Source organism: Rhododendron vialii, chromosome 2a (genome assembly GCF_030253575.1).
Source record: "Rhododendron vialii isolate Sample 1 chromosome 2a, ASM3025357v1".
Classification (NCBI taxonomy): Eukaryota; Viridiplantae; Streptophyta; class Magnoliopsida; order Ericales; family Ericaceae; genus Rhododendron; species Rhododendron vialii.
Genome location: NC_080558.1, coordinates 31,330,553 through 31,356,325, shown reverse-complemented (window position 1 = coordinate 31,356,325; position 25,773 = coordinate 31,330,553). Strand labels below are relative to the sequence as shown.

Sequence of the window (25,773 nt, the reverse complement as noted above, 5' to 3'; positions counted from 1 at the left end):
CGCGGTACGGAGCCAATGCAAATATTTTTGTGTGCCAATGGGAACCCGGCGCGGCGGAACCATTGTGAGGATACTTGGGAACCCGGCGCGGCGGAACCAAGGTTGGGTGTGTATGCTTGGTTATCCGCGGTATGGAGCCAATGCAAATATTTTTGTGTGCCAATGGGAACCCGGCGCGGCGGAACCATTGTGAGGATACTTGGGAACCCGGCGCGGCGGAACCAAGGTTGGGTGTGTAGCTTGGTTATCCGCGGTACGGAGCCAATGCAAATGATTTTTGAAAAGGTTGGGTGTGTAAACAAATGATTTTGAAAGATTGTTTTGTAAATGAAACAGCTGACACAGTCTACGATGAGTCACGTAGGAGAAACACGAAACTCTTGGACACCAACGATAGATGATTAATGAATGTGGATGTGTCATTGTTAGATGCGTATATATGTATCATGTGGAAATCGATGTGTTATTTCCTGTTGTTTTAAGTTATGGGTTAGCGGGTATGGGATTACTCTGCTGAGCTTTGTAGCTCACGGTGTTACCTTTTTGGTGACCCTGACATATTATATCGGTGGCGGCGCTGGTATAATGTGTCAGATTTTGTAGATAATCAGGGTTAGCAGATCACCGTGGAGGCTTTGGAGCTGAGGAGCTGGCAAGAATAGAGGAGCTGAAGAGCTGTAGTTAGGAACCCTAGAATTCCCCTCCGTTTATGTAAATATGGAACTCTTGAGAGAGTTTTGTTGTAATAACGAGCCAGACTCCATTTGATTTTATGAATAAAATGTCCTTTTAACGTACCCAAAATTCGGGGCGTTACATAACTTGTCTTTTATCTTAGTTTATTAGCTTTTCAATTTAGCCCCTTTTAATTTCCACTACGCACGTAAAACCAAGTTGGCTGTCTAAAAGCCGAAAGCCCTTACTTGCATCTACAAATCCAGCAAAGCCGTATTAATTATTCCCTTGGGTACGATCCCGGATTTCCATATTATCATGCTTCAACTGACGTATTAGGCCCTACGCTTGGGGTGTTATCTCTTATATCAGAGCGAACGAAGCAAACATCCCATGATAAGCGCTAGCAAGAATCGCAATAGCAGGAAACAAAAAGTTATGCATGCTAATCAAAAGAGCGCCGAGCAAAAAGAGCTAAGTAACTATTCACAACAAACTAAGTAAAACGGAAATTTTATACTAGATTAGCATTCAATATCGATCATGCATCAAAAGGATTTAGATGAGCGTACATTAGGATCAAATAAGGACTTTAGTAGCTTATAATGACCTTGGTGCCAAGAAAAGGGAAACAAAAAGGGTAGCGGCCAAAAATTTTCAGCTTGGTTTCAACTACCCTTGGCCACTACCATCCCCTAAACTACCCAAGACACAGCCACTTGCCGGCCAAACACCAAACAAAGTTATGAAAAATAAAGAAAAACTACTAATTAAGTCGTACTAGAATTACTACCACCGACTCCACTACACCGTCATCCTCAACAGGCTCCTCACGGTGTTGAGCCTCAAGCTCCCTCTCCCAATCAGACTTTTTCTCATCCGGAATGTATGCTAGCCGGGAGGTCTAACCAATCCTCTCATCATAGTAGTAAACCCTCTTTCGAATTTGATTTTGCTCTTTCATAGCATTTCTTTGATTTTCCTTTCTTTTTCTTTGAGAAATCGGGTTATTTGAGGTGAAAATTGTAGTGAGAGAGATTAAGAAGCCAATCCAAGGGCATGAAAGATGGAGATGAAAATTTGAGGTTTTGGGGTCTATAGTGGGAGGAAAGAGAGCATCACATGCAAAATCTTCAAAAAAAATTCAACCAAGTACCGGTTACCGATCACTCCTAAAACATCCACACCACCCCCAAACTTCCTTAAATCATTGAAATACAATTCTACACAACCCTCCAAACATCCGGTTCCCTAATCTTGAGCAAAAAATGGAGACTCAGACTTCTGTTCAAAATTAAGGTCGAGGGGACTCTTTTGTGGTTTAATCAAGCAAAAATGCCTTGTATCATTTCCTACGTATGCCAATCAACTCCAATATGATGCATGAAAGATATTTACACTACTCAAGCATGAACAAACGGGTATTATTTACGCAAGTACGGAAAAAGAGACAAACAAGCATGGGATGCTTCAAAATGAACTTCAACTCTAAGCGATGCATACTATTTGACAACCCTTGGAGCTCAATTTGTTCAACAAAGTTCACGTATATGCACGCAACAAGGATTCAACACATAACCAAATTCGACGGGGTGCATGACTCTTGCCATTATTAGGGAAAAATGAGCATAATTTAAGTATCTAGCACTTGAAATCACTAATTACAAAGGAAAATTGCACAAAAAAAATTTAAAATTTTCTATGCAAAACCGAGAAAATAAACTAAAAGCACAAACCATCCCCCCCAACTTGAAATATGCAGCGCCCTCGATGCAAAAAGATGGTAAATAAGAGAGAGACAACAAAAATGTATCTACGGGGTGGAATGTCAACCACCTGATACCTCGACCAAGTTGGAGGATTTTGCGTCATTGTCGCCATTCGTTATCATAAACACTTCGAAGGGCACCACCCTGCAAAAGAGTGAAGAACCAACTTCCAAAGAGGAGACAAATGCCCCGCCCCCAAAAATTATTATTAACAAGTATTTAACCTACCGAATCGTCACATGACTAAACGGGTACTACTTTTCTCCCCATGTTTCACTTAAGGTGTCGCGAAGCAAGTTATCAACATCTTAAGTGAAGCACGGGTGGCTATACCAGACCATAAAAAATTTGCCCTTACTAACTGGAGCTGGGAACACGAGCCTTGTTTGAATAGCGGTGTGCGAAGCTATAACCCAAGTCAATGATGGGTACCCCCGAAGAGGCCGGGCCTTCCAAACAATTAAGTCCAGAAGTACGCAAAAACTCCCCGTGAAAATATTTTTTTTAGAACTTTTCAAACCAACGGATCATCCGGATAAATCAGATCAACTAACTCCTCCACCGTGTCCTCCACCGCAAAATTTTCCAAAAACGGTTTTAAACGTTGACCATTCACTTTAAAAATATGACCATTTGCGGGATTCACAACTTCAATGGCACCGTGTGGAAAAACTTTGTGCACAACATAGGGCCTCTCCCAACAAGATCGCAATTTTTCGGGAAAAACATGGAGTTTAGAATTGTACAACACTTTTTGCCCAATGTCAAAATTCTTTCTTTGGATATTCTTATCATGAAATTCTTTGACTTTTGATTTATAAATGTTGGTGTATCATACGCATCCCGCCGGATTTCCTCGAGTTCGTTGAGTTGGAGTTTACGATGAACGTCGGCATCGAGCAACCGAAAGTTTAAAGATTTTATGGCCCAATATGCCTTATGTTCCAACTCAATCGGGAGGTGACACGCCTTACCGTAGACAAGCCGATAGGGCGAAGCGCCTAACACGGTCTTGTACGCGGTCCGGTATGCCCACAAGGCATTGGTCAAACGAAGTGACCAATCCTTCCGGTTCGGATTAACTGTTTTTTCCAAAATGTGCTTTACCTCACGATTGGCAAGTTCAGCTTGACAGTTGGTTTGTGGATGGTAGGCGGTGGATACCTTATGGGTAATGCCATACTTCTTCATGAGGGCCGCAAAAGGCCGATTACAGAAGTGTGAGTCTTGATCGCTTATAATGGCCCGGGGTGTTCCGAACCGTGACAAAATATGCTCCTTGAGAAAATCAAGCACCACTTTGTGATCGTTGTTGCGCGTAGCAATGGCTTCAACCCATTTGGACACATAGTCCACCGCCAAGAGAATATAAAGGAACCCGTAAGAATTTGGAAATGGGCCCATAAAGTCAATTCCCCAACAATCAAACACTTCCACGACTAGGATATTGGTGAGGGGCATCATGTTCCTCCGAGTCACCGCACCTAGTTTTTGGTATTGCTCACAAGCCCGACAAAATGCATAAGCATCCTTGTGAAGAGTTGGCCAATAGAATCCACATTGGAGAATTTTGGCGGTGGTCTTTTTATGAGAGAAATGGCCACCACACGCCTCGGTGTGACAAAAGTTTAGGATCCTCCGTTGGTCTTCATCGGGCACACATCGCCGGATAATTTGGTCCGAACAATATTTGAAAAGATAAGGATCATTAAAAAAGAATCTTTTCACCTCACTAAGAAAGAGCCTCCGATCTTGCAGGGTCCAATGGTCCGGAATTCGCCCGGTGACAAGATAGTTGATGATATCGGCAAACCAAGGGCAACTCGAAACGGCAAAAAGTTGTTCGTCCGGAAATGTATCAACAATTGGGAGTTTGGAGGAAGAGTCCTCGAACTCAAGACGAGATAAGTGATCCGCTACCACATTCTCCACCCCCTTCTTATCTTTGATGGTAATATTGAACTATTGGAGTAATAAGATCCACCGAATTAGCCGTGCTTTTGCATATTGCTTCGTGAAAAGGTACTTCAAAGCGGCCTGATCGGTGTAGACAATAATAGGGGACCCCACCAAATATGACCGAAATTTATCTAAGGCAAAGACGACGGCAAGCAACTCTTTCTCCGTGGTGGAGTAATTCATTTGAGCTTCGTTGAGAGTCTTGCTTGCATAGTAGATAACATAGGGATTTTTGTCCTTTCTTTGCCCGAGAACCGCCCCAACCGCATAGTCACTAGCGTCACACATGAGTTCGAAGGGCAAGTTCTAACCCGGTGTTTGCACAATGGGTGGAGAAGTGAGGCTGGACTTCAACTTTTTGAATGCCTCCTCACAGGCCAGAGTCCACTCAAATGGGGTGTAGGGAGGTATTCCCGAACAGATACATTTAGTGGCCGAACACATGGTTTATGAGAGCACGTGGTAAATATGGTAGGACTTAACCGGGAAGGACGGTGAACGGCGATTTAGATCATTGGCATGAGGAGTCATTGGCCCATACATTCTGTTCGGCAAGTGTAGATAAAAGACACGTGAAGTCATTTACCAAAAGCATAAGAATGTGGACCAGTGACACATGGGGTCATTAGTCCAGATTCATTGTTCGGCAATGAGATGGCCGAACAGGGAAAGAGTCATTAAGAAAGCGGTCTTGAATGCTAGGGCGGTGGGAACACTCTAGAAGATTCCAGGACGGTCCTATCCTCTAAGGGATGAGATCCCGAGAATATAGGATCTGGGAAAGATACCCAACGAGAATGGGATGTTCGGCTTGTTGTGCAAAAGAGTCCTAAAAAGGACTAAGGTAATGAACTGATAAGGGAACAAGAATCCAAAATATTCAGGTTTCCTATACGAGGTAGGAAACCTATTGCAACACGGATACTTGGGTGGCAAGCATCCATGAATCTATAAATATGAGGTAAACATAGAGATAAAGGTACGCAATACATTGCACTTATACGGGACTTCCTATTGATATTTAGGGTTAATTGCCAGTACGTGAGACTAACTTTGGCATCGGAGGGCCTTTGCCACGAGAGGCAAAGGTGCACTCATCCCCTGTTTGTTTTGCAGATTAGGGTACCAACGACGAATTAGGGTTCCGGTGAAAAGGCACGAATAAGCCGTAGCAATCCAAGGTGAATCGAAGCATCAATTGTTTTCATCCCCCTACAATTGGCGCCGTCCGTGGGAAAACGAACCAAGTTTTTCTGAAAAATAATCATGACTGAAGAAGATCCAGTTACGCCGTTTAATCCAAAGGACCAGTTGGGTGGGGGAAGAGATAAATCCGCACCGCGTGCTCCGAGAAAGCCCACGGGTAGACATGACAGAGATAACTCCAAAGAAAAATGAGACAAAACTGCCACTGGCTCCACGAGAAGGAGTAAGTCTGATCGAAGAGAGGAATCAGTCACCCATTCAAGAAGTATACACAATGATAACGATGTCCTCGATAAAAAGAGAAGGGAAATCGAGGAGTATGCTCATTTGATTAGAAAACGAGAGTACGAGATACAAGAATTACAACGGGTACGAGAGCACCCAGAAGATTCTGGACTTTCTCGAAGGAATTCCCAGAAAGACAGACGGACCCTGGTAATCCATAAGCAGGCTCATTCGCAAGGGAGAAAGAGCAGGAGTCCTGTCATAGGGCGATACGAACCTTCTCCACAAAAAAGGAGAAGCAGAAGTAAAAGCCGAACACCAAAAAGACGAAGGGCTTCTTCACGAAAAAGGAGGAGCGGAGACCGAAGTTCTACCCCAGAAGAGGAGGAAACAAGGAAGCATCACCGGGACAGGTACGAGAGGCCTAATGCTGATTGGGTCAAGGCTACGGCTCACAAATCGAGTGAGCTCGAGGATGGGACAGTAACTGCACGAGAAGCAGCACGGAAGGCCCTAAGTAATATTGCAGCCTCCCCTTTTGCAAAGAGGCTACAAGAGGCTAGGTTGCCGAGCAGAGTGAAGCACGGTACGTTCGTACTTTACGAGATGAATACGGACCCCGAGGCTCACATACTGCACTATCAGCAAGCTATGTTCATGCACGATGGGGATGATGTCATCTTATGCAAAATGTTCCCTTCGAGTCTCGGAAAGGTGGCCCTATCTTGGTTCCATAAATTGGCCCCACGATCCATATGAGGATGGAGGCAGTTGGCCGAGGAATTCACTGCTCGGTTCTTGACAAGCAGAAGAGCCCCGAAGACGTTCGAAAGTCTTTCCACAATGAAACAAATGGAAAGCGAACTGATCAGGGATTACGCTAAAAAGTACTGGGAGACTTTCAACGAGATTGAGAGGTGCAGTGAAGAGTATGCGATAGCAACCTTCAAGACTGGCTTGCCTGTTCGGGGAGAGTTGCGCCAGTCTTTGAATATGCATCCAGTAGCCACGTTGGCCAAACTGATGGAACAGATAGAGCAACACGCCAGAATGGAGGATGACATACTCCGCGAGGATGGCAGGATTGTGGCCGAACAGACAAAGGCACCTGTTAAGAAAGTGGATAAGCTAGAGCCCAAGACTTATAGAGAGAGAAAGGAGTATGGGCAGGCTAAGAAAGAGCCGTACAAGGATAAGCAAGCTCCTGACCCCAAATCTTTCTTTTCTATCACTACAGTTTGGAATGAACCAATTTATAGGATTCTTTATCGAATAAAGAATCAGCCATATTTCAAGTGGCCCCTAAGTCTAGGCGGAGATAAGGACGCAAAACGTGCTACGAATCAGCACTGCAGCTACCATAAAGATTGGGGCCATATGACTGAGGATTGTGAGATGTACAAAAGACACCTTGACAATTTGGTCTCTCGGGGCTATCTCAAGGAATTTATCCAGGAGGATCCGAAGGAGAAAGGGAAAGCCATGGAACTGGGTTAGGAGCAAAATCCTAAAGGAGTAATCCACATGATACATGGGTTGGCCACACCTTATACAAAAAATGAGGTTAGGCTATTACAAAGGCGAGTCAAGCACGATCAGCATGTAATACGATTGGGAAACAAGAGAGGTCGAGAGAATGATGTGTGCAATGAAAGCACAGCATTCACAGATGATGATCTGGGAGAAGTCCAAATACCCCACAACGATGCTTTGGTCATAACCCTACGAGTTGGGGAATACGACATTGAGAGGATTCTTGTGGACTCAGGGAGTTGTACAGAGGTGATGTACTACGATGCGTTCAAAAAGCTAGGGCTGGCCCAAACAGACTTAGAGCAATCTACAACACCCCTGATTGGGTTGGGTGCGGGAGCAGTCTGGCCTCTTGAAAAGGTAACACTATCTGTTCGGGCTGAATCAGTGGTGTTGAGGACAGATTTCTTAATTGTTGATGTTCCTTCTTCCTATAACGCGATTATAGGGAGGACATGGCTACACAAAATGAGAGTTGTCGCCTCGACTTACCACCAGATGGTGAAATTCCCAAGATCGAATGGGGTTGAAGTAATTAGAGGCAATCAGAAAGTGGCCCAACAATGTCTAATCTCCATCATTAAAAAGGCCCACCACATTCATACATTAGAAGTATCAGATCAACCAACTATCGAAGATGTTGGAAGAAGTCCGGCAAAGAAGGTGGTTGAAGGCTTGAAGAAGATTCAGATCAACGAGACTGATCCTGAGAGATATTTCTTAATCGGAGAATCATTGTCAGCAGATGAAAAGGCTGAATTGATAAGATTTCTCAAGGAATATGTTGATGTATTTGCATGGGTGCCAGAAGAAATGCCCGGAGTAGATGCAGGTGTGATTTGTCACCATCTAAATGTTGATCCTCAGCATAAGCCGGTCATTCAGAAAAAACGGAGAGCAGCCGTGCAGCATGTGGATGCTGTAATTGAAGAGGTTGATCGTTTGCTCGAGGCAAAAGCAATACGTGAAGTTTACTACCCAGAGTGGTTATCCAATACCGTGGTGGTAAAGAAAAAGAATGGGAAGTGGCGTGTCTGCGTAGACTTCACAGACCTAAACAAGGCGTGTCCAAAAGACAGTTTTCCTCTTCCAAGGATAGACCAGTTGGTTGACGCAACTGCTGGTTACGAACGAATGAGTTTCCTCGACGCATATCGAGGATATCATCAGATTGCTACGTTTGGGCCTGATCAAGAGAAGACTTCTTTTCTTACACCGCGAGGGTTGTACTGCTATAGCGTCATGCCATTTGGGCTAAGAAATGCTGGGGCAACGTACCAAAGACTCGCAACCATCATGTTCAAAAAGCTGCTTGGCAAGACTATGGAGGTTTACATAGATGATATGGTGGTGAAAAGTCAAGATAAACAAGGACACATAGCAGATTTAAAAGAAGCTTTCGAGATCCTGAGGGAGTACAAACTGAAACTTAACGCCTCAAAATGTGCATTTGGAGTTGGTTCAGGAAAGTTCCTGGGCCACTTGGTGACCATGAGAGGGATTGAGGCTAACCTTGATCAAATTGCAGCCCTACAAAGGCTACAAAGTCCCAAAACCACTAAGGAAGTCCAGAGGTTGACTGGAATGGCTGCAGCACTTGATAGATTTATCAGCAGGTCAAGTGACAAGTGCAGACCATTTTTCCAATTATTGAAAAAGAGGGAGGGATTCGAATGGGGAGCAGAATGCGAACAGGCCTTCCAGAACCTGAAGAAATATCTGGCCGAGCCTCCACTTTTGTCAACTCCACAGCCAGGTGAGTCTTTAGTTTTGTACTTAGCTGTTTTTGAGCATGCAGTTAGTGCAGTCTTATTAAAGGATTTGGGAATCGAGCAAATCCCTATTTATTATGTTAGCAAGACACTGCTGGATGCAGAGACGAGATATCTGCCCTTAGAGATATCTGCACTTAGGACAGCCACAAGGAAATTGCCACACTACTTCCAAAGCCACAAGGTTGTGGTTTATACTAAGTTTCCATTGAAATCACTGCTACGAAAAGCAAACTTTTTAGGAAGGATCTCGACATGGTCCGTCGAGTTAAGCCAGTACGATATCGATTATCAGCCATGCACGGCAATCAAAGGCCAAGTGTTAGCTAATTTTGTGGCGGAGTTTTCTCCTACGGTAGCTTCCCTACCTCCTACAAGAAAGGAACAGGCGACTAAGACATCACCCATGAAGAATCAACTCTCAACCGAACAGGACCCCATGGAATGGAAGTTATTCGTTGATGGATCAGCATGTAATACTGGTTCAGGAATTGGGGTTGTCCTTTTTCCTCCTGAAGGAGTAATGATCGAACTATCTGTTCGGCTTGGTTTTAGTGCATCGAACAATGTGGCAGAGTATGAGGCGCTCTTAGCAGGATTAAGGAGTGCAAAGACTTTGAAAGCAAAACGGGTCAGAGTGTATTGTGATTCACAGCTCATAGTTAATCAAATGTCCGGAGAATACCAAACCTGGAACGAGAAGATGGCAGCGTATGTGGAAGCAGCCAAAGACCTGCTTGATACCTTCGAGAGGGTATATATTGAACAGATAAGTTCTGGACAGAATGCCCATGCAGATTCATTAGCTTGGTTGGCTGCAGCAGTATCAGCTGAGTTTAAAAGAAAGGTGGCAGTAGAGTATCTGAGTGAGCCGAGCATTGGGCAAAGTGTGGAATTGGTCTTGGACGTGATCCAAGGACCAAGTTGGATGGACCCAATCGTGGAGTTTTTACGAGATGAAATACTCCCTTCTGACAAAAAGGAGGCTCATAAGATAAGGACCAAGTCTGCTAGGTTTTGGCTGTCCCCAGAAAGAAAATTATACAGGAAGTCCTTTACAGGTCCCTATTTGCTTTGTGTGCATCCTGAGATGGTGCAAAAATTTCTACACGAAATTCATGAGGGAACCTGTGGAAGCCATGCCGGAGCAAGATCCATCGCCCATCGAGCAATTACCCAAGGCTACTGGTGGCCACACATGCAGAAAGATGCAAAGGTGTATGTGAAAATTTGTGAGAAATGTCAAAAATTCTCACCAATGATTCGAACACCAGCCGAGGATCTAGTGCTTTTGACAAGTCCTTGGCCGTTTGCTCAATGGGGAATGGACATCGTGGGTCCACTACACAAAGCAACTGGGAATCGAAAATTCTTGCTAGTTGCAACAGACTATTTTACTAAGTGGATTGAGGCAGAACCACTGGCCAAAATCACTGAACCTATGATAGAAAGGTTTGTGTGGAAGAGCATCATCACTCGCTTTGGGGTCCCTTATTCATTGATTACAGACAATGGATCCCAATTTCAGAAGAAATTCAAGGCTTTTTGTGTCCAGTACGGAATATAAAATTATTATTCAACCCCAGCTTACCCTCAGAGTAACGGGCAGGCAGAGGCGTCTAATAAGACTATCCTTGACGGGATCAAGAAGAGGCTGGACAAAGCCAAAGGGAAGTGGCCTGATGAGTTACCACTAGTACTATGGGCTCACCGAACAACGCTTAGGAGGTCTACGGGAGAGACCCCTTATTCATTGGCATATGGAACAGAGGCTGTCATACCTTTGGAAGTTGGTCTTCTAACCAATAGGACTGCACTGGTTGAAAGTGGGGGCAATGATAGGGCCCTTAAAATTGAGCTTGATCTCGCCGAGGAGAGGAGGGAAAGGGCCCTGGTCCATCTGGCTTCTTACCAGGAACAGTTGGTGAAGAGCTATAATAAGCACGTTCATCCTCGAGAATTTGGTGTTGGGGACCTCATACTACGGAAGGTGCTCGGCAACACCAAGGTGGCCAACGAAGGCAAGCTGGGGGCCAACTGGGAAGGCCCGTATCGAGTAACTGAGATTGTAGGCATAGGGGCCTATAGATTGACTGATCTGGATGGTAATCCAATTCCGAGGCCTTGGAATGTCCATAATCTGCGAAAATTCTTTGTTTAGAAGCATTGAGTTCTGTTTTAGATTGCACTACGTGATTGTGTGGGAATTACGAATATAATTCCCTTGTTCTAGTTTTTTGATTTTATTATTTTAGTTGCAAGGGGTACGAATAACGCCCTCTTGAGTTTCACAGATTATGAAAAAAATCACTTTTTGCAGTGTAAATGTTGCATTCTTGGTATTTGTCCTAAAAATACAAACTAAGGGCTTGATTTCCCTCATTCGTATTGGGGAGCAGGGAACAGGCACCTATACAATAAGTACAAGAAAACTTAGCAAGTACGAAATACTTGTATGGTTTGCTAAGTACGAGAAAACTTAGCGAGTACAAGTACGAAATACTTGTATGGTTTGCTAAAGTACGAGAAACTTAGAAAGTTTATAAGTACGTGAAACTTAATAACTTGGTTTGCATACGAAAACACGCTTGAAAACTTGCAGCACGAGAAACTGAGGATTGTATAAGTACGTTAACACTTACAAGTTACTTTCGAGTACGAGAAACGAAGAGTTACAGGATTGCTAGGTATGAAACACTTAGGCTAAAAACACAACGAGCATGTGATTAAAGGATCAAATAATCTAAGTACGAACATACAAGGTTTTAAATCCGAATGTGATCATTTGGGCTTTACTTCAAAACGGTGTCTAAATATGAGGAATTTGGGAAGCACACAAGAATGACAAAAGTAAGAAATACTTAAAAACCCTATTTCCATCCGAACACATGCAAAAACACATGAAAAGCCGAGCAAAATGTATTGTTATGCCACAAGGGGCCGAATACCTGTGTTATCAAAATATAAAAAGTACTGGTGCCTCGCAGGGCTAGAGCTTACAGTCACACAGGACCAGCCAACCTTTCCAAAAAACTATTCATGGTAAATACTTACCTATCAGTCCAAATTTTGGACCTCTAGAGGAGTTACATCTGGAACTTCTATACTGATTTCAGCAATAGCACCATCTCCAGCTGCATTCTCTTCCAGGATAATAGGTTCATTGGTTGTATCACAGACATGTGAACGTTCAATGGAAATATCATGAGTGTCTGTTGGGGTCTCCTCTTCAGCATTACCAAAATCTTCAATCTGCTGGTCCACATCTTCCTCCAGATCTTCTGTATTGGTTGATACGCGTTTGCTCGACAAATCATTTTCAACCCACAAAGGAGAGTCATCTGCAACTCCAGCCTTCATCAAACACGCCTCCCAGCAAGCAATCCAGATCTGGTCCTGAATAGCCGGCATCTGTTCCACATAGCTGGTCGTTGTTGCCTCAAAACCCTTTTGATAACCTTCTTCATACGCAGCCTTTTTTGTGCTGTCAATCTCTGCCAGAGCTTGACCTAGACTATCCTCGACAGTCTCAAGCTTGCTCTTTGTTTCAACAACCTCTGCCTTGGCCTTGTCTCTCTCTCTCTCCAGCCTTGTGACTGTTCGGAGCAGCTTCGTGTTGTCATTCAAGAGTCTAATTCTCTCGGCATCAGCCTCTTGAAACTTTTGGCCTAGTGTCATCATTTTTTGGATAAACTATACAAAAACCACAAATAGGTTAAACGATTCTTTAAATTGTTACAATTAAAGTAAAAGCTAAAAAGGTTTTAGTTACCTTGATTCCACTGACGAGACCAGTGGACACAAGTCTATCTGCAGACGATGAGGATTCTTTCTGCATGTCGACAGGAAGCGATAGGCCCTGTGCCAAGGCTAGTGTAGTTTCCGAGGAGCTGGCACTATCTCCTACATTTACAAGCTGTTCCCCCCTCATAAGTTGAAGGGCCCAGACATCAGGCAAGATTGAGATGTTCGGCAGAGGAGTTTCCAATGGAACTGAAGTAGCTGGAGCTTCAGTATCTCCGGCTTCTTCGCTCCTGGGACGTTTGTCCCAATGAGCATCTATAGCCTTAAGGGAACTATTGTGTTCCCGAGGAGAAGAAGATGATCATATTGATCCCCCCTATTGCGACGAGATCGTGGGGGGGGGGGGGGGGGGGACACCAGTTGATGCCACCCTACTGGCACCACCACGTCCCCGCGTGGAGACTGTGAAAAGGGTGCTAAGGTCAACAGGTTGGCGAGTCATCGTACCTGGGGTTGGGGGAGATCGAGAATAGCCGGAGGAAGACGATTAGCTGGTAACACAGAGGGAAACAGGTTGTTGTTCGGAGATGACTTGCCTTCGATCAGACCTTCTGAGCACCACGCGTGTCTGATGAACGCCTTCAGGGATAGTAACTTCACCTGGCTGTCCGGCAAGGGTAACACCAGCCTGCAATCTCGAACTCCGTGGTTGGGGAGCAGTGGAGGTAGAAGCAGTACTGGTACTTGGATGGGCAAGCCTTCTGTCGATAACACCTCTGTATGAAGGGTCGTATCCCAGCAATATGTCAGCGTTACGACCCCGACCAGCTGTTCGGGTACCAGGTTCGCCTGTATACTTTAAATCCTGTTAATGTCCTCTGATCGGACATAACTCGATTCTCGTCTAGGACGCCTATTAGCGTTGTCAGCTGCAAGATCAAAATTCAAAGTGAAAAATAAAAACATAGAAGAGCTACGAGAAAGCGGTAAGCAAAGAATTGCAAATCAAAAGCGAGAGCATACGTGGATAGCCCCATATGTGGGGGAAATGGAGCCCCACCACTTGGCCATTTTCCCCTATTGGCTCGAATGCTCCCATTACATAGAGGAAATCGATCTCGTGGTCACGAACAGAATCTGGCAGATTTAGCACGAGACGTTTGTCTGCCCTTCTAACCTTGAAGTAGTACGTATTGTACTCGGGGTTTAGTACTATACTATACCACCATTGGATATCTCAAATTCCTAATTGGGTCCCCAGAATCCCATTTAGGGTTATAATCCCCATCACCAGCCTAAAAACATTTGTTGAAACTTGCATGGGGGTGAGGTGGTACCAATTCAGAACCTGGTAGAGTAGTGGGTGAAGGGGAAATCGGACTCCACCCTCGACAATCGCTACGATGGGAATGCACATTCTGTCCCACGAGCCGCCATCCCTGTCCGCCCCCATAGGGGCGAGTTCGAGCCCCACATTGTCAGGGATGTTGTATTCAGCCCTAAAGGCCACCATGGCTGTAGGGCTCTCACAGAGTTTTCTAAACTTACTGGGTTTGAGAGTATTTTCGTTTTCATCTGCCATGGATGACTGCTGGGACTCAGAAATGAAAGGGGGTTTCTAGAAAGAAAAACAGATGAAACTCCCAGAGGAAAAGCTAAGGTTGAAATCCCAGAAACTGAAATGGATTAGAATGAGGAGTGAAATGCTTATGGAATCAAAAGAGCAGGTTCCTGGGACGCGAACGAGTTATAGACGGCGGCGATGGCGAAGGAGTATGAGTTTCTTCGTCTGGGTTGTGAAAAGAATAAAAACCCTTAAAAAGCGTCCCTTGGAAGATAATAAAGGAAAAGGGACGAAAACTAAACGACGGGTCTCACGCCGTTAGGAGTTAAAGTAACAGAAAGTACGTGTCGTTCTGACGCCATTGGGTAAAATGTCAGTTCGAAATTAATAACAGGCATACGAAACATGCCACGTGGAGTCATTACCCCGAAATGATGTAATGACAAAGGCGCCAAAAAACATTAATGAGTATTAAAAACAATGACTGCCCGGGATCAGAGGAGTTCGGTCTAAACATTTGTTTCTAAGCTTCACCTATTGCCCCTTAACAATGGCAAAAAAGTAAAGCTGAGGAGCAATTGTAGGGAGGTATTCCCGAACAGATACATTTAGTGGCCGAACACATGGTTTATGAGAGCACGTGGTAAATATGGTAGGACTTAGCCGGGAAGGGCGGTGAACGGCGATTTGGATCATTGGCATGAGGAGTCATTGGCCCATACAATCTGTTCGGCAAGTGTAGATAAAAGACACGTGAAGTCATTTACCAAAAGCATAAGAATGTGGACCAGTGACACGTGGGGTCATTAGTCCAGATTCACTGTTCGGCAATGAGATGGCCGAACAGGGAAAGAGTTATTAAGAAAGCGGTCTTGAATGCTAGGGCGGTGGGAACACTCTAGAAGATTCCAGAACGGTCCTATCCTCTAAGGGATGAGATCCCGAGAATATAGGATCTGGGAAAGATACCCAACGAGAATGGGATGTTCGGCTTGTTGTGGAAAAGAGTCCTAAAAAGGACTAAGGTAATGAACTGATAAGGGAACGAGAATCCAAAATATTCAGGTTTCCTATACGAGGTAGGAAACCTATTGCAACACGGATACTTGGGTGGCAAGCATCCATGAATCTATAAATATGAGGTAAACATAGAGATAAAGGTACGCAATACATTGCACTTATACGGGACTTCCTATTCATATTTAGGGTTAATTGCCAGTACGTGAGACTAACTTTGGCATCGGAGGGCCTTTGCCACGAGAGGCAAAGGTGCACTCATCCCCTGTTTGTTTTGCAGATTAGGGTACCAACGACGAATTAGGGTTCCGGTGAAAAGGCACGAATAAGCCGTAGCAATCCAAGGTGAATCAAAGCATCAATTGTTTTCATCCCCCTACATGGGGTGTCCTTGGAAAGGAGATGACACAATGGTCGAGATATTGCACTGAAGTCTTTGATAAAGCGCCGGTAGAAACTGGCATGCCCGAGAAAAGAGCGAATGTCCTTGACACATTTAGGGGTCGGGAGGGTAGCAATAAGATCAATCTTGGCCTTGTCAACTTCGATCCCCTTCGACGATACAATATGACCCAAGACGATACCATGAGTTACCATGAAGTGACATTTCTCCCAACCAAAATTTTCTCCTCACACCTTTCCAACACCTTCTCTAAATTTTCCAAGCAAGCGTCAAATGAATCACCGAACACCGAGAAATCATCCATAAATACCTCGACGATCTTCTCAATCATATCGCTAATATATGCCCATCATACACCGTGAGAAGGTTCCGAGCGCATTACACAAGCCGAAAGGCATGCATTGATAAGCGAACGTCCCAAAAGGACAAGTGAACGTCGTTTTCTCTTGATCGGGCAAGGCGACCTCTATTTGGTTGTATCCCGAGTATCCGTCAAGAAAGCAATAATAAGCATGTCCCGTAACCTGCTCCAAGATTTGATCAATGAAAGGTAGAGGGAAATGGTCCTTCCGAGTGCTAGCATTAAGCTTCCGATAATCGATACACACACGCCACCTGGTAGTGACTCGAGTAGGGACCAATTCATTGCTGGCATTGGGTACCACCGTGACACCGGATTTCTCGGGAACTACTTGGATAGGACTAACCCATTTGCTGTCGGCACATCTAAGAGTTTCAAAACCTCCGGCTTCACCACATCTTTCGTTATGGGATTCAACCGGCGTTGTGGTTGGCGAGAGGGTTTGACATCGTCTTCGAGGGCAATGTGGTGGGAACAAATTGAAGCATCGATCCCTTTTAATAGCCGCGATAGACCAACCAATGGCTTTGGTATGCCATTTTAGAATTTCAAGGAGTTGGGATTCTTGCGAGCCGTTGAGAGAGGAGGAGATCACCACCGGGTAGGTTTCATTCTCGCCTAAAAAGGCATATTTCAATATTTCCGGGAGGACTTTCAACTCGAGCTTTGGTGGTTGAATACTCGAGGGAAGGGTCTTGCACTCGAGAGGAGGCAACTCTTCAAATTTTGGAGACCATACTTCCGTCCCACAAACATCTTTCATGTCAAGCAAAGAACACAAATACTCCACCTCCGATGAGTCAAGAAAATTTTCTTCTTCGGCGGTAAGACACACCTCCAACGGATCCTTGTACAAGAAAGTGTCCACATGCTCTTGGACCAAAGAATCAATAAGATTGACTACATGGATACACTCATCGTCCCCCATTTGGCTCCCAATGTTGAACACGTTCACTTCCATCTTCATGTTACCAAAAGTAAGATTGAGCAAACCACTTCGGCAATGAATAACGGCATCGTCTGTGGCTAGGAATGGATGCCCAAGAATGACCGGAGTTGACGTTGATGCTTGGGAGGTAGGTACAGGGCAAGTATCCAACACGACAAAATCCACGGGATAGATAAAATTGTCTACTTGCACAAGTACATCCTCCACCATCCCTCGTGGAACTCGGATGCTTCTATCGGCCAATTGAAGTGTCACTGGTGTTGGCCTCATCTCCCCCAATCCAAATTGTTCATAAACAGAATACGGAAGCAAGTTCACACTAGCCCCCAAATCGAGGAGGGCTTTTTCAATCTTCTTGTCGCCAATGGTGATGGAAATGGTTGGACAACCCGGATCTTTGTACTTTGGAGCCACGTTGGTTTGGATGATAGAACTCACTTGCTCCGTCAAGAACACCTTCTTTTGAACATTCAACCTACGCTTTTGAGTGCATAAGTCTTTGAGAAACTTGGCATACGTGGGAATTTGCTTGACGGCATCCACCAACGGGATATTGATTCTGACTTGCATGAAAAGCTCATAGATCTCAGAGTTGGTATTGGCATGGGCCGGCGCCTTCAATCTTTGGGGAAAAGGGGCCGGAATTTGAGGAACGGTAGCAGTCGGCTCTTCCACTTGTGTCTTGCTGGTCTGTCGTTTTCGTACCAAAAATATAATTTATAAAATAGGGAATTAACAATTATCCCGAAGAATAGCAGTTAAGTCCGAGATCGTCCATGGAGAGTAAAAAGCTAAGTTGCAATACGTTCGATTGATTTCTAATTTAATTCTGAAACTAAAAGGAAGTTGGATTTTGATTTGGATTTGATTAAACTAAAATTAAACTAGAATGCAAATTAAAGGAGTTGTAAACTGACTAGATAAGGGACTAGGGTTTCTGATTCAGTCTCCCTCTGTAACGCAATTGTTTCGAAACCTAGGGTTCATATTCAACATTCAACCAGATCACCATAGGGTAGCAATTCCTATCGATAATTCCCAAAAAGATAATCAAGATTCGTACTCCGTATAGGCTATCTCAACACGGCACGGATCGTCTCACTGGATTTAACCAACGGCACAATCCGTCTCACGTCGTATAGTCTATCTCAAAGCCTATTCTAAAATATTAAAAACTATTGTATGACCGTGCTTGAAACCATGGATACAAACACATTCGACTATTGGAAAAATATAAAACTTCATAAAAAGTAATGAATCGATCAAGTCATACAATCAAGTTGAATATAGAACCCTAAAAATCTAAAAACTACACTATTTGGAGAGACATCCTTGTTACCCTAGCTGAGTAGATTAGCCGTGCATGGAGGAGAGGATCATCGTGCAAAGATAAAATTCCATTGGAACTTCTTTCACAGCCGTAGTGCTCTCTGTTTCTACGTTTGAGAAGTCCCCCGATGCCGCTGCTCCTCTTCTCTGTTTATGCGTGAGAAAAAATCAGATACGATGGCAGCCCCCGTTGTTTTGTTTCTGCGTGGGAAAGATCTCCCCGTGTCGCGGCTGCTCCCATCTTTTATAACAGTACATGCAGAAAAACCTACGAAGGGCCTCCGTGCAATTACTCGAGCTCCCAAGACTATAATTGGGCCCAGTGTTGCCGCTCGAACCATACTCGTCAAAGCCATTTAATAGCCCAATAGAGTATACTAGCATGATTAATTGCTTTCCGGAAAGGAATTAATTGGACGGCTGCAACATAGACTTTTATCAATATTTTTTCCATTAATTTTCCAATTCAACTCGGTGTGCCATTTAATTGCTTCGCAAGCTCTGCAACGAGAAAAACAAGTATCAAACTCCAAATAATATAATAAATAGACATAACAAGAGTAAATTAGGGGGCGTAAACGGGCACATTTACGCACTTATCACTTGCCCGGATGCTCACCAACGGGAGAGGGCTCCGAGGTTGGTGAGTCAATAGGAGGATCCGGAGCTTGCAATACAATTGGTGTAACCCGTGGCTTGATAGGCTTTGGAGGAATGGCCTTATCAATCTCCTTGCCACTCCGCAATGTTGTAATAGACTTGGCTTGCTCGGGACTAAGCACCGAAGAGCTCGCCACATAATTGGTTCCTTGCGGATTCAATTGGGGTTGAGTCGGAAGTTTCCCCTTTTCTTGTTGGAGCATCCCCACTGTATTGGTCAACTTTGCCATTTGATTCTTGATTTCCCCGAGCGTTTGAGTGGTTTGCTCGTTGAGGGACGTTTGACTTTGCATGAAAGATGACATAATATCCTCCATTGATCGCTTTTGAGATTGGAATTGATTTGGCCCTTGAGGAGGTCCGGGAGGTGCAAACCCCGAAGGTTGTTGGTGTTGAGAGAACCTCGGCGCTCCTTGAGAATGAGGAGGCTGAAAAGCTTGGTGTTGTTGAGGTGGTGGAATTTGTGGAGGTCCGGGAGGTTGAGAATCGCTCCACCAGAAATTAGGATGCATTTTCCACCCCGGATTGAAAGTTTGAGAATAAGGGTCAAACCGTTGATTAACGGCATTGACCTCCGCTTGCCCGGTTCCTTGAAGAATATCCTTAACGGCAGGGAGCATTTGGCAATCTCCCGTAGCATGACCTGCAATTTCACACTACACACAAATTTCCTCTGCCTTGGCCACTAAGGCCATCCCAGCAACTTTGTTAAGTTGTAAAGTTTCAATTTGGCGGGAAAGCTGGGCAACCTTATGAGCTAACTCATTTTGCTCATTCAATTGAAATTTACTGGAATTGCTTGGAACCAGATTAACCAAGTTCTTTTCAGAAGGGTCCAAGCAATCCCAGTTTTGAGTTTTTTCAGATAACTCCTCAAAATAGTCCCACACCACATCAGGGGTTTTAGCCATGACTCCACCCACACACATGCTATCCATAAGAAGTCGGGTGCTTGAAAAGCATCCCTTTAATAAATACTCGACTCTTTGAAAAACCGGTAAGCCATGATGTGGGATGGAGTTAAGCAAATCCTTGTACCGCTCCCAATATTGATAAAAAGATTCCCCCTCTCTTTGTTTGAAAGTTTGAATTTGATTCACGAGTTCCTTTGTGAGATGTGGGGGGAAAAAATTCATGTAGAAAGCCTTTGATAAATCCGCCCAATTTGCCAAGGATTGGGGCCTCATGTTATTCAACCAAACCTTGGCTTTGTCTTTCATAGAAAATGGGAAGAGTTTTAACTTTGTGGATTCAAGCTGTGCCGGCGTGGACACTATTGTGGATACCAATTCCTCGAATGCCCGCATATGAGTGTACGGACATTCTTTATCTTTGCCATAAAAAGATAGCATCATGTTAATGTGATGCATTTTAACGGTGAAAGTATTCGCCTCGGTTGCGGCCGGAAGGACTATAGTGGGCCGCGGAGTAGTACGGGCCGGATTTAGATAGTCGCTCATAGTCCTTTCGGGCACAATCGGCGGCATCTCGCCTTCACCGTTTCCGGCCATTCTTTCTCGAGGAGGAGTTATTACAGAAAAAGGAGTTCTTTGGGGGTGGTGGTGTCCTTACTCGAACCCGACGAGGAGTTTTGGGTCGAGGAGGAGAAAAAGATCTATGAAGCCTTTTAGAACTCGGGCTCCGAAAGGCACCACGATGACCACCACGCATACAATTTAAAAACCCTTCTCGAGAATTAATGGCCAACAAGGATAAAGCAAACAGACAAGAGGGGCTATGCCACCACCTCCTAACAACAGCTTCGAGGGGCTATGCCGCCGCCTCGATAAGAAAAGGTGATTTGTACTTACTCTAGCTTCGTTAAACCTCACGTTTGAGAAACTCCAGTTAGAGGTATCCACTAGATTAAGTACAAGTCACACAAAGTAAATGAAATGGGATACTTACAATGATTTGGCGAACCTCCAAAAGAAGCTATAAAAAAAAGTGCTCCCCGGCAACTGCGCCAAAAATGCTTGCGACCTTAGAGTGTGTTGCAATAAGAATACCCCAAGCGTAGGGCTAGGTCGGTTAAAAGCATAATAATACCCGAAAGTCCGGGGTCAAATCCACAGGGAGCGCATCCATAACTTGTTTCAGAGATTAGCTTGTGTAGAGATTTTAGCGTTAGGACCGCCAACCAGACTTCGGCGTTGAGACGGCCAACTGAAGGATTTAGTTAACTGGCTACTTAACCTAACTACGGCTTTTTAACTGGAGATTAAACTAAAAGCTAGGTTTAGGGATAACTAACACCCATAACGCAAGGATAAGCTCGATTCTTCTCATTTTAACAAATGTGTTAAACATGTCTAGGGTTCTTTTGGAGCATTTAGACAAACACAAGGAGGGACATAGCTCCAAGTATCAAATGTGGCAAGAAGCTTGACCCTTGCCTACATTTGATCAAAGAGATTAACACCTCAAAGTTTTGATACATAAAATTGACCCTAGCACATGCTTAAGCTAGAAAAAATGAAAATTACATGAGAAGAACAAGCAACACCCTTGGTTACGGGATGCTAACCATCCCACAACCTAACCTTACTACACTACTCACACATATCGAAAGAAGACATGAAATGAGCAAGGGTAAAGATAAGGAGAAAACTAAACATTGATTAAATTCGAAATAAAGACAAGATCCTCGAAGAGGAGAAGATTCCTTACAACTTTAATGAAGGTGAAATGCTTCGGAAGTAAACGGATCGTACCTAAAATCCTTGATCAAGACATGAATGAGGAGAGAGGTTGGAGCTCCATTAATGGAGGTAGAGAGAGAAAGTGCAAAAATGAAAGATAACATATCCCAATCAGGTCTGGGGGTATTTATAGCCCCTTAAAAATGAGTTACAAAGGTCCTAAATGCCCCTAGAAAGCTACAAAAGTCAGGCACAAAAAGCAAATTTTTTCCAAGTTGTACCTGTACCATGAAATCTCGGTACCGATACAAGTCTTGTTTCTTAGCATTTTGGACCAAATCTGTCCGAGGTGTACAGGTACCACAGATCCGCGGTACCGGTACATTGCTGGCAGAAAACTTCCAAATTGTTTTCTTCTTTCCAACGGCCCCTTTGACGCCCCGAATAGTCTTCGACCCTTCTTTACATGCTCCTTGGGACTCGGTGGCGGGATGCCACATGGTCTTGGCTCTTTGGATGATTTCGGGTTGTTTTCCTTGGCGAACAAAATGTCTTATTTTTTACCTTTAACCTGTAAGGGCCAAAAACACCAACTCCGCGCAATATCAACTAATTAAAGTAAATTATGCACGAAAGAGGGACAAAATTGGTATCGATAAGCCCATTTATATACACTATCGAGGGCTTATCAGGCCTTCAAGCTAGCGCGTGACGAATACACTCAGGTAACCACCTCGGGTGACATCGTATATGAAGAAAAGAATGAAGCGGTTATGGAGCACATGGCCAGACCTGATCCCAATGATTGCGCCTGCTGCACGATCCTCATGAAACCCATCTGGCAGAACTGCCTCTCTCAGAGAGCTTCAAATATACCGAAGCAGGAACTCGTGCTGATAGCATTCTCCAAAATCAGTCTTTCTACCAAGTGATGAACAAAGCAACATGCCAGGACCGTAGGTTCCAACCAATCTGCTGACCAGACTCCCACGGGGCTCTAGTTTGGAACGCCCGTCCAGGTTACCGAGGCGGTAACCGAGGCCACCACAATAGCCCCTCAACTTTCTGGAGCTTCACAACTCAGCTCTAGGGAGTTGATTCTTCTTGCAAACCGTCATGCTCGAACCTTATCCATCCAGGTCACTAAAGCAACGAGCGACTTCGGTAAATACCAAACCGCTAGCCCCAGCCACTGGAGCCACGTGTCAACCGTCGCCGAAAAGCCAGGAATTGATAGCTGTCTCGGCAAGTGCTGTGTCAGTCAATTTGTACGAAATGTCTCCTCGGGAACACATGTCGGCACGCCAATGGTTCAGTCTTCCAGTGCCCTGACCTCGGTGCAGAGCCCTCGATACTGACCTTTCGATGTGGACACATGTCAGAAATCCAACGGTTTTGTGCACAATGCTTTGTTTCCCGCATAGCTTTTCAATCTTCTCATTATAAATAGGAGAGACAGAAACAAAACGGCCATCCTCCCTCTGCTTCGAAGACGAACCGCCACCGCCATCGCATTTTGCTTTTCGATCGAGATTTCGTGAGTTTTGGCGACGGATCTTCACATGAAACTGAGGTATGTTGATCTCATTGCTTTAATCTTCGTGTCTTGATCATTTTCTTTGAGTTTTTCATTGTTTTTTTGCACGCATTGCGACTGAGCCACCATTCGCCATTATTTGGTTCACGGCGGTGCTGGATTTCTCTGGCACCGTTCATGTTCTTCCCGAGGCCCATCTTCATCCCGAGACCATAGGAACTATTACCGAGGAAGAGTGCTCTGATAAAAATCGAGATCTAGAGTCTTCGAGGAGCAATAACCATTCTATCCCGAGCATTAGATTTTCTTGCTTCCCCCAGGCACATAGCTAACGGGTTTTTGCATTCTTTTCTTTGGTTAGGTAGGGGCAGATGGTCATTGAGCTCTCCTCAGACAGTTCCAGTAGTTCAGGCTCATCTCCCATTGAGATTCCCCGAGGATATCCGCCAAGCACTCCGAATCCGAGCATTTTTTAGAACTCCAATTGACCATATTGAACCGTTTGATCCCTTTAGAGCTTCTCGCGAGGTGACAACATTCGATCCCCAAGGAATGGAAGCTCCTAGTACCTTAAACCAAAGACCAAGGCCGTTTACAGGTGCCCCTGAGGAAGTCCGGGGACGCAGAAGACCGATGAGACCGTGTCTTTATAGAGATCAATATTTCGACGGTTCCTCGAACGCCTATACTGAGTTCAAAAGAGTTTACAGCATTCCCCCGGATGTTGAGGTCCGGCTTCTACCGAACAGCGACCCCAAGGATCTCCCTTATCAATAGGGGAGATTGATCTTCCCTTTAATGGCAATTACCGGGAGGGGCATCAGATTTCCCCTTCACCAGTTTGTCCGACAGGTGCTCCGAACCCTTTCCCTTACCTCCTCTGAGCTCACGATGAATTCTTATCGGATTATTACCAGCATTATAGAGCTGAGGAGGCAATACAACCTTACCTTTGGGCTTAAGGAGCTCTTTGGAGTGTATTTGTTAGGGGTTAACCGAGAGAGCGACCGTCACTACCTCTCCTGCAGGACTGGATATGACACATTCCTCATCGACCACTTCCCCGATTCTGAAGAATGGGCAAATATCTACGTCTCGATCACTCGGAACTTTATGTTCGGGCCCGGGGAAAGCGTGGATACAGCTACCACGGTTCAATTTGATGCCGGAGTTCCTGGTCGGTAGAATTTCTTTCTCGGTGCGCATATTGTATATCTTTCCAGACTTGCATGTAATGACTTTTCTCTTGATGCTTTCTTGCAGCCGAGGGTGTTATTGCGGGGCTTCGGGAGAGAGCTGTCCATGCACGGATAACAGCCGCCTATGTTATCCCTATCACGAGCCGATACGCCCCTGAACTGCTTGGGTATACCCCTTCTTATACCAGCTACTTGAAGAAGAGGCCGAGGTAGCAAGGGGTTCCAAGGGCATGCCAAGGACGAGGAAGAGGGAGAGGTAGAGGAAGAGGAGAGGAAAGGGGAGACAGGGGAGTTGGGACCCCAGTAACCGAAGGGAGTGATTCTGGTCCCTTGGGAACGATTCGAGAAGAGATCAATCGGGAGACCCTAGAGAGAACAGGACTTAGTGGGGAAATGGCTGGTCCAAGAACTCAAGAGGTGCTGAACGTTAGGTGCCAGAGGCTAGGGGGTCGAGGCCGAGGGTCTGTCTCCGGTACAACCGGTGCCGAAAGCTTGAGGGCAGTCCTCGTTTCTCCGGAAGGGCCCCCGAAGAAAAGGGCTCGACATGAGGAGAAAGGTGGTGGCCGAGGAAGAGGAAGGGAGACGATTGTGATCAAGGAGGGAGAGGGACGAGGAGGCGAGACTGGCGGGGAAGAGACTAGAGACGAGACCAGAATCCCGGCGAGAGAGGTCCCCTAAGCCCCCGAGGTTCGGCACTATGCTGGACACCTGATTCATCACGGCGATAGTGTTTCTTCCAATATCGGGACGGCGTACGGGCTACTCTGGTCTTGTATTCTCCCCAAGGATGCCAAAACTGTGAAGGGTCGCACTGAAGATTTGACAGGGGAGATAGCTCAGGCTCTTTTGAGCGTAAGTAACTATTTCTCAAACCTTCTCTTTTGATTGAGCATTTGTTTTGATTGACATTTTCTTTTGCTCCCTGTTGACAGGCCGGTGCCCGAGTTCTTGCCATCAATGATAGGTACAAGGGGCAAGAGCAGGAGATTGAGGAGCTGAAACAGGCCTTGGCGACAAAAGAGGATGACCTAAGGATAGCTCGGGAGTCATGTGACGTCTATCTGGTGGATTTCCAGAGATGTGACAGAGAGAGGGTGCTTGCCGAGGGCCGAGCTACGAAGGCCGAAGAGGATGCGACTACTCTGAGGGTCACTCGAGCTTGCAAGGGATAAGGGCTATGATGATGGCTGGAACACGGCCGGGGTGGAGTACAAGACACAGGTTCGGGA

General features: G+C 45.1%; 1 protein-coding gene and 1 non-coding gene across 2 annotated transcripts; one reads left to right on the top strand and one right to left on the bottom strand.

The window, feature by feature from the left end:
• Positions 1-1,441: 1,441 nt before the first annotated feature.
• Positions 1,442-18,890, bottom strand: LOC131317424 (uncharacterized). The gene is made up of 8 exons (XM_058346980.1): positions 18,800-18,890; positions 18,517-18,653; positions 16,792-17,867; positions 4,090-4,227; positions 3,105-3,477; positions 2,778-2,893; positions 2,519-2,588; positions 1,442-1,579 (listed from the first exon to the last, which is right to left on the bottom strand). The coding sequence occupies exons 1-8, from the start codon at positions 18,888-18,890 to the stop codon at positions 1,442-1,444; spliced, it is 2,139 nt and encodes a 712-aa protein (XP_058202963.1).
• A 1,275-nt stretch (positions 18,891-20,165) lies between these two features.
• LOC131318303 (small nucleolar RNA R71) lies at positions 20,166-20,272 on the top strand. The gene has a single exon (XR_009197627.1). It is a non-coding gene; the product is annotated as a small nucleolar RNA R71 (small nucleolar RNA).
• Positions 20,273-25,773: the final 5,501 nt, after the last annotated feature.

Bases quoted from the DNA above. Each gene is read 5' to 3' on its own strand.
- LOC131317424 (XM_058346980.1), bottom strand. From the start codon at position 18,890: ATGCTAGTATACTCTATTGGGCTATTAAATGGCTTTGACGAGTATGGT. The intron at 17,868-18,516 runs GTAACAAGGATG...CGAAAACGACAG, and splicing joins GGCTAATCTACTCAGCTAGG to ACCAGCAAGACACAAGTGGA. The intron at 1,580-2,518 runs GTATCAGGTGGT...AGGATTGGTTAG, and splicing joins AATCCTCCAACTTGGTCGAG to ACCTCCCGGCTAGCATACAT.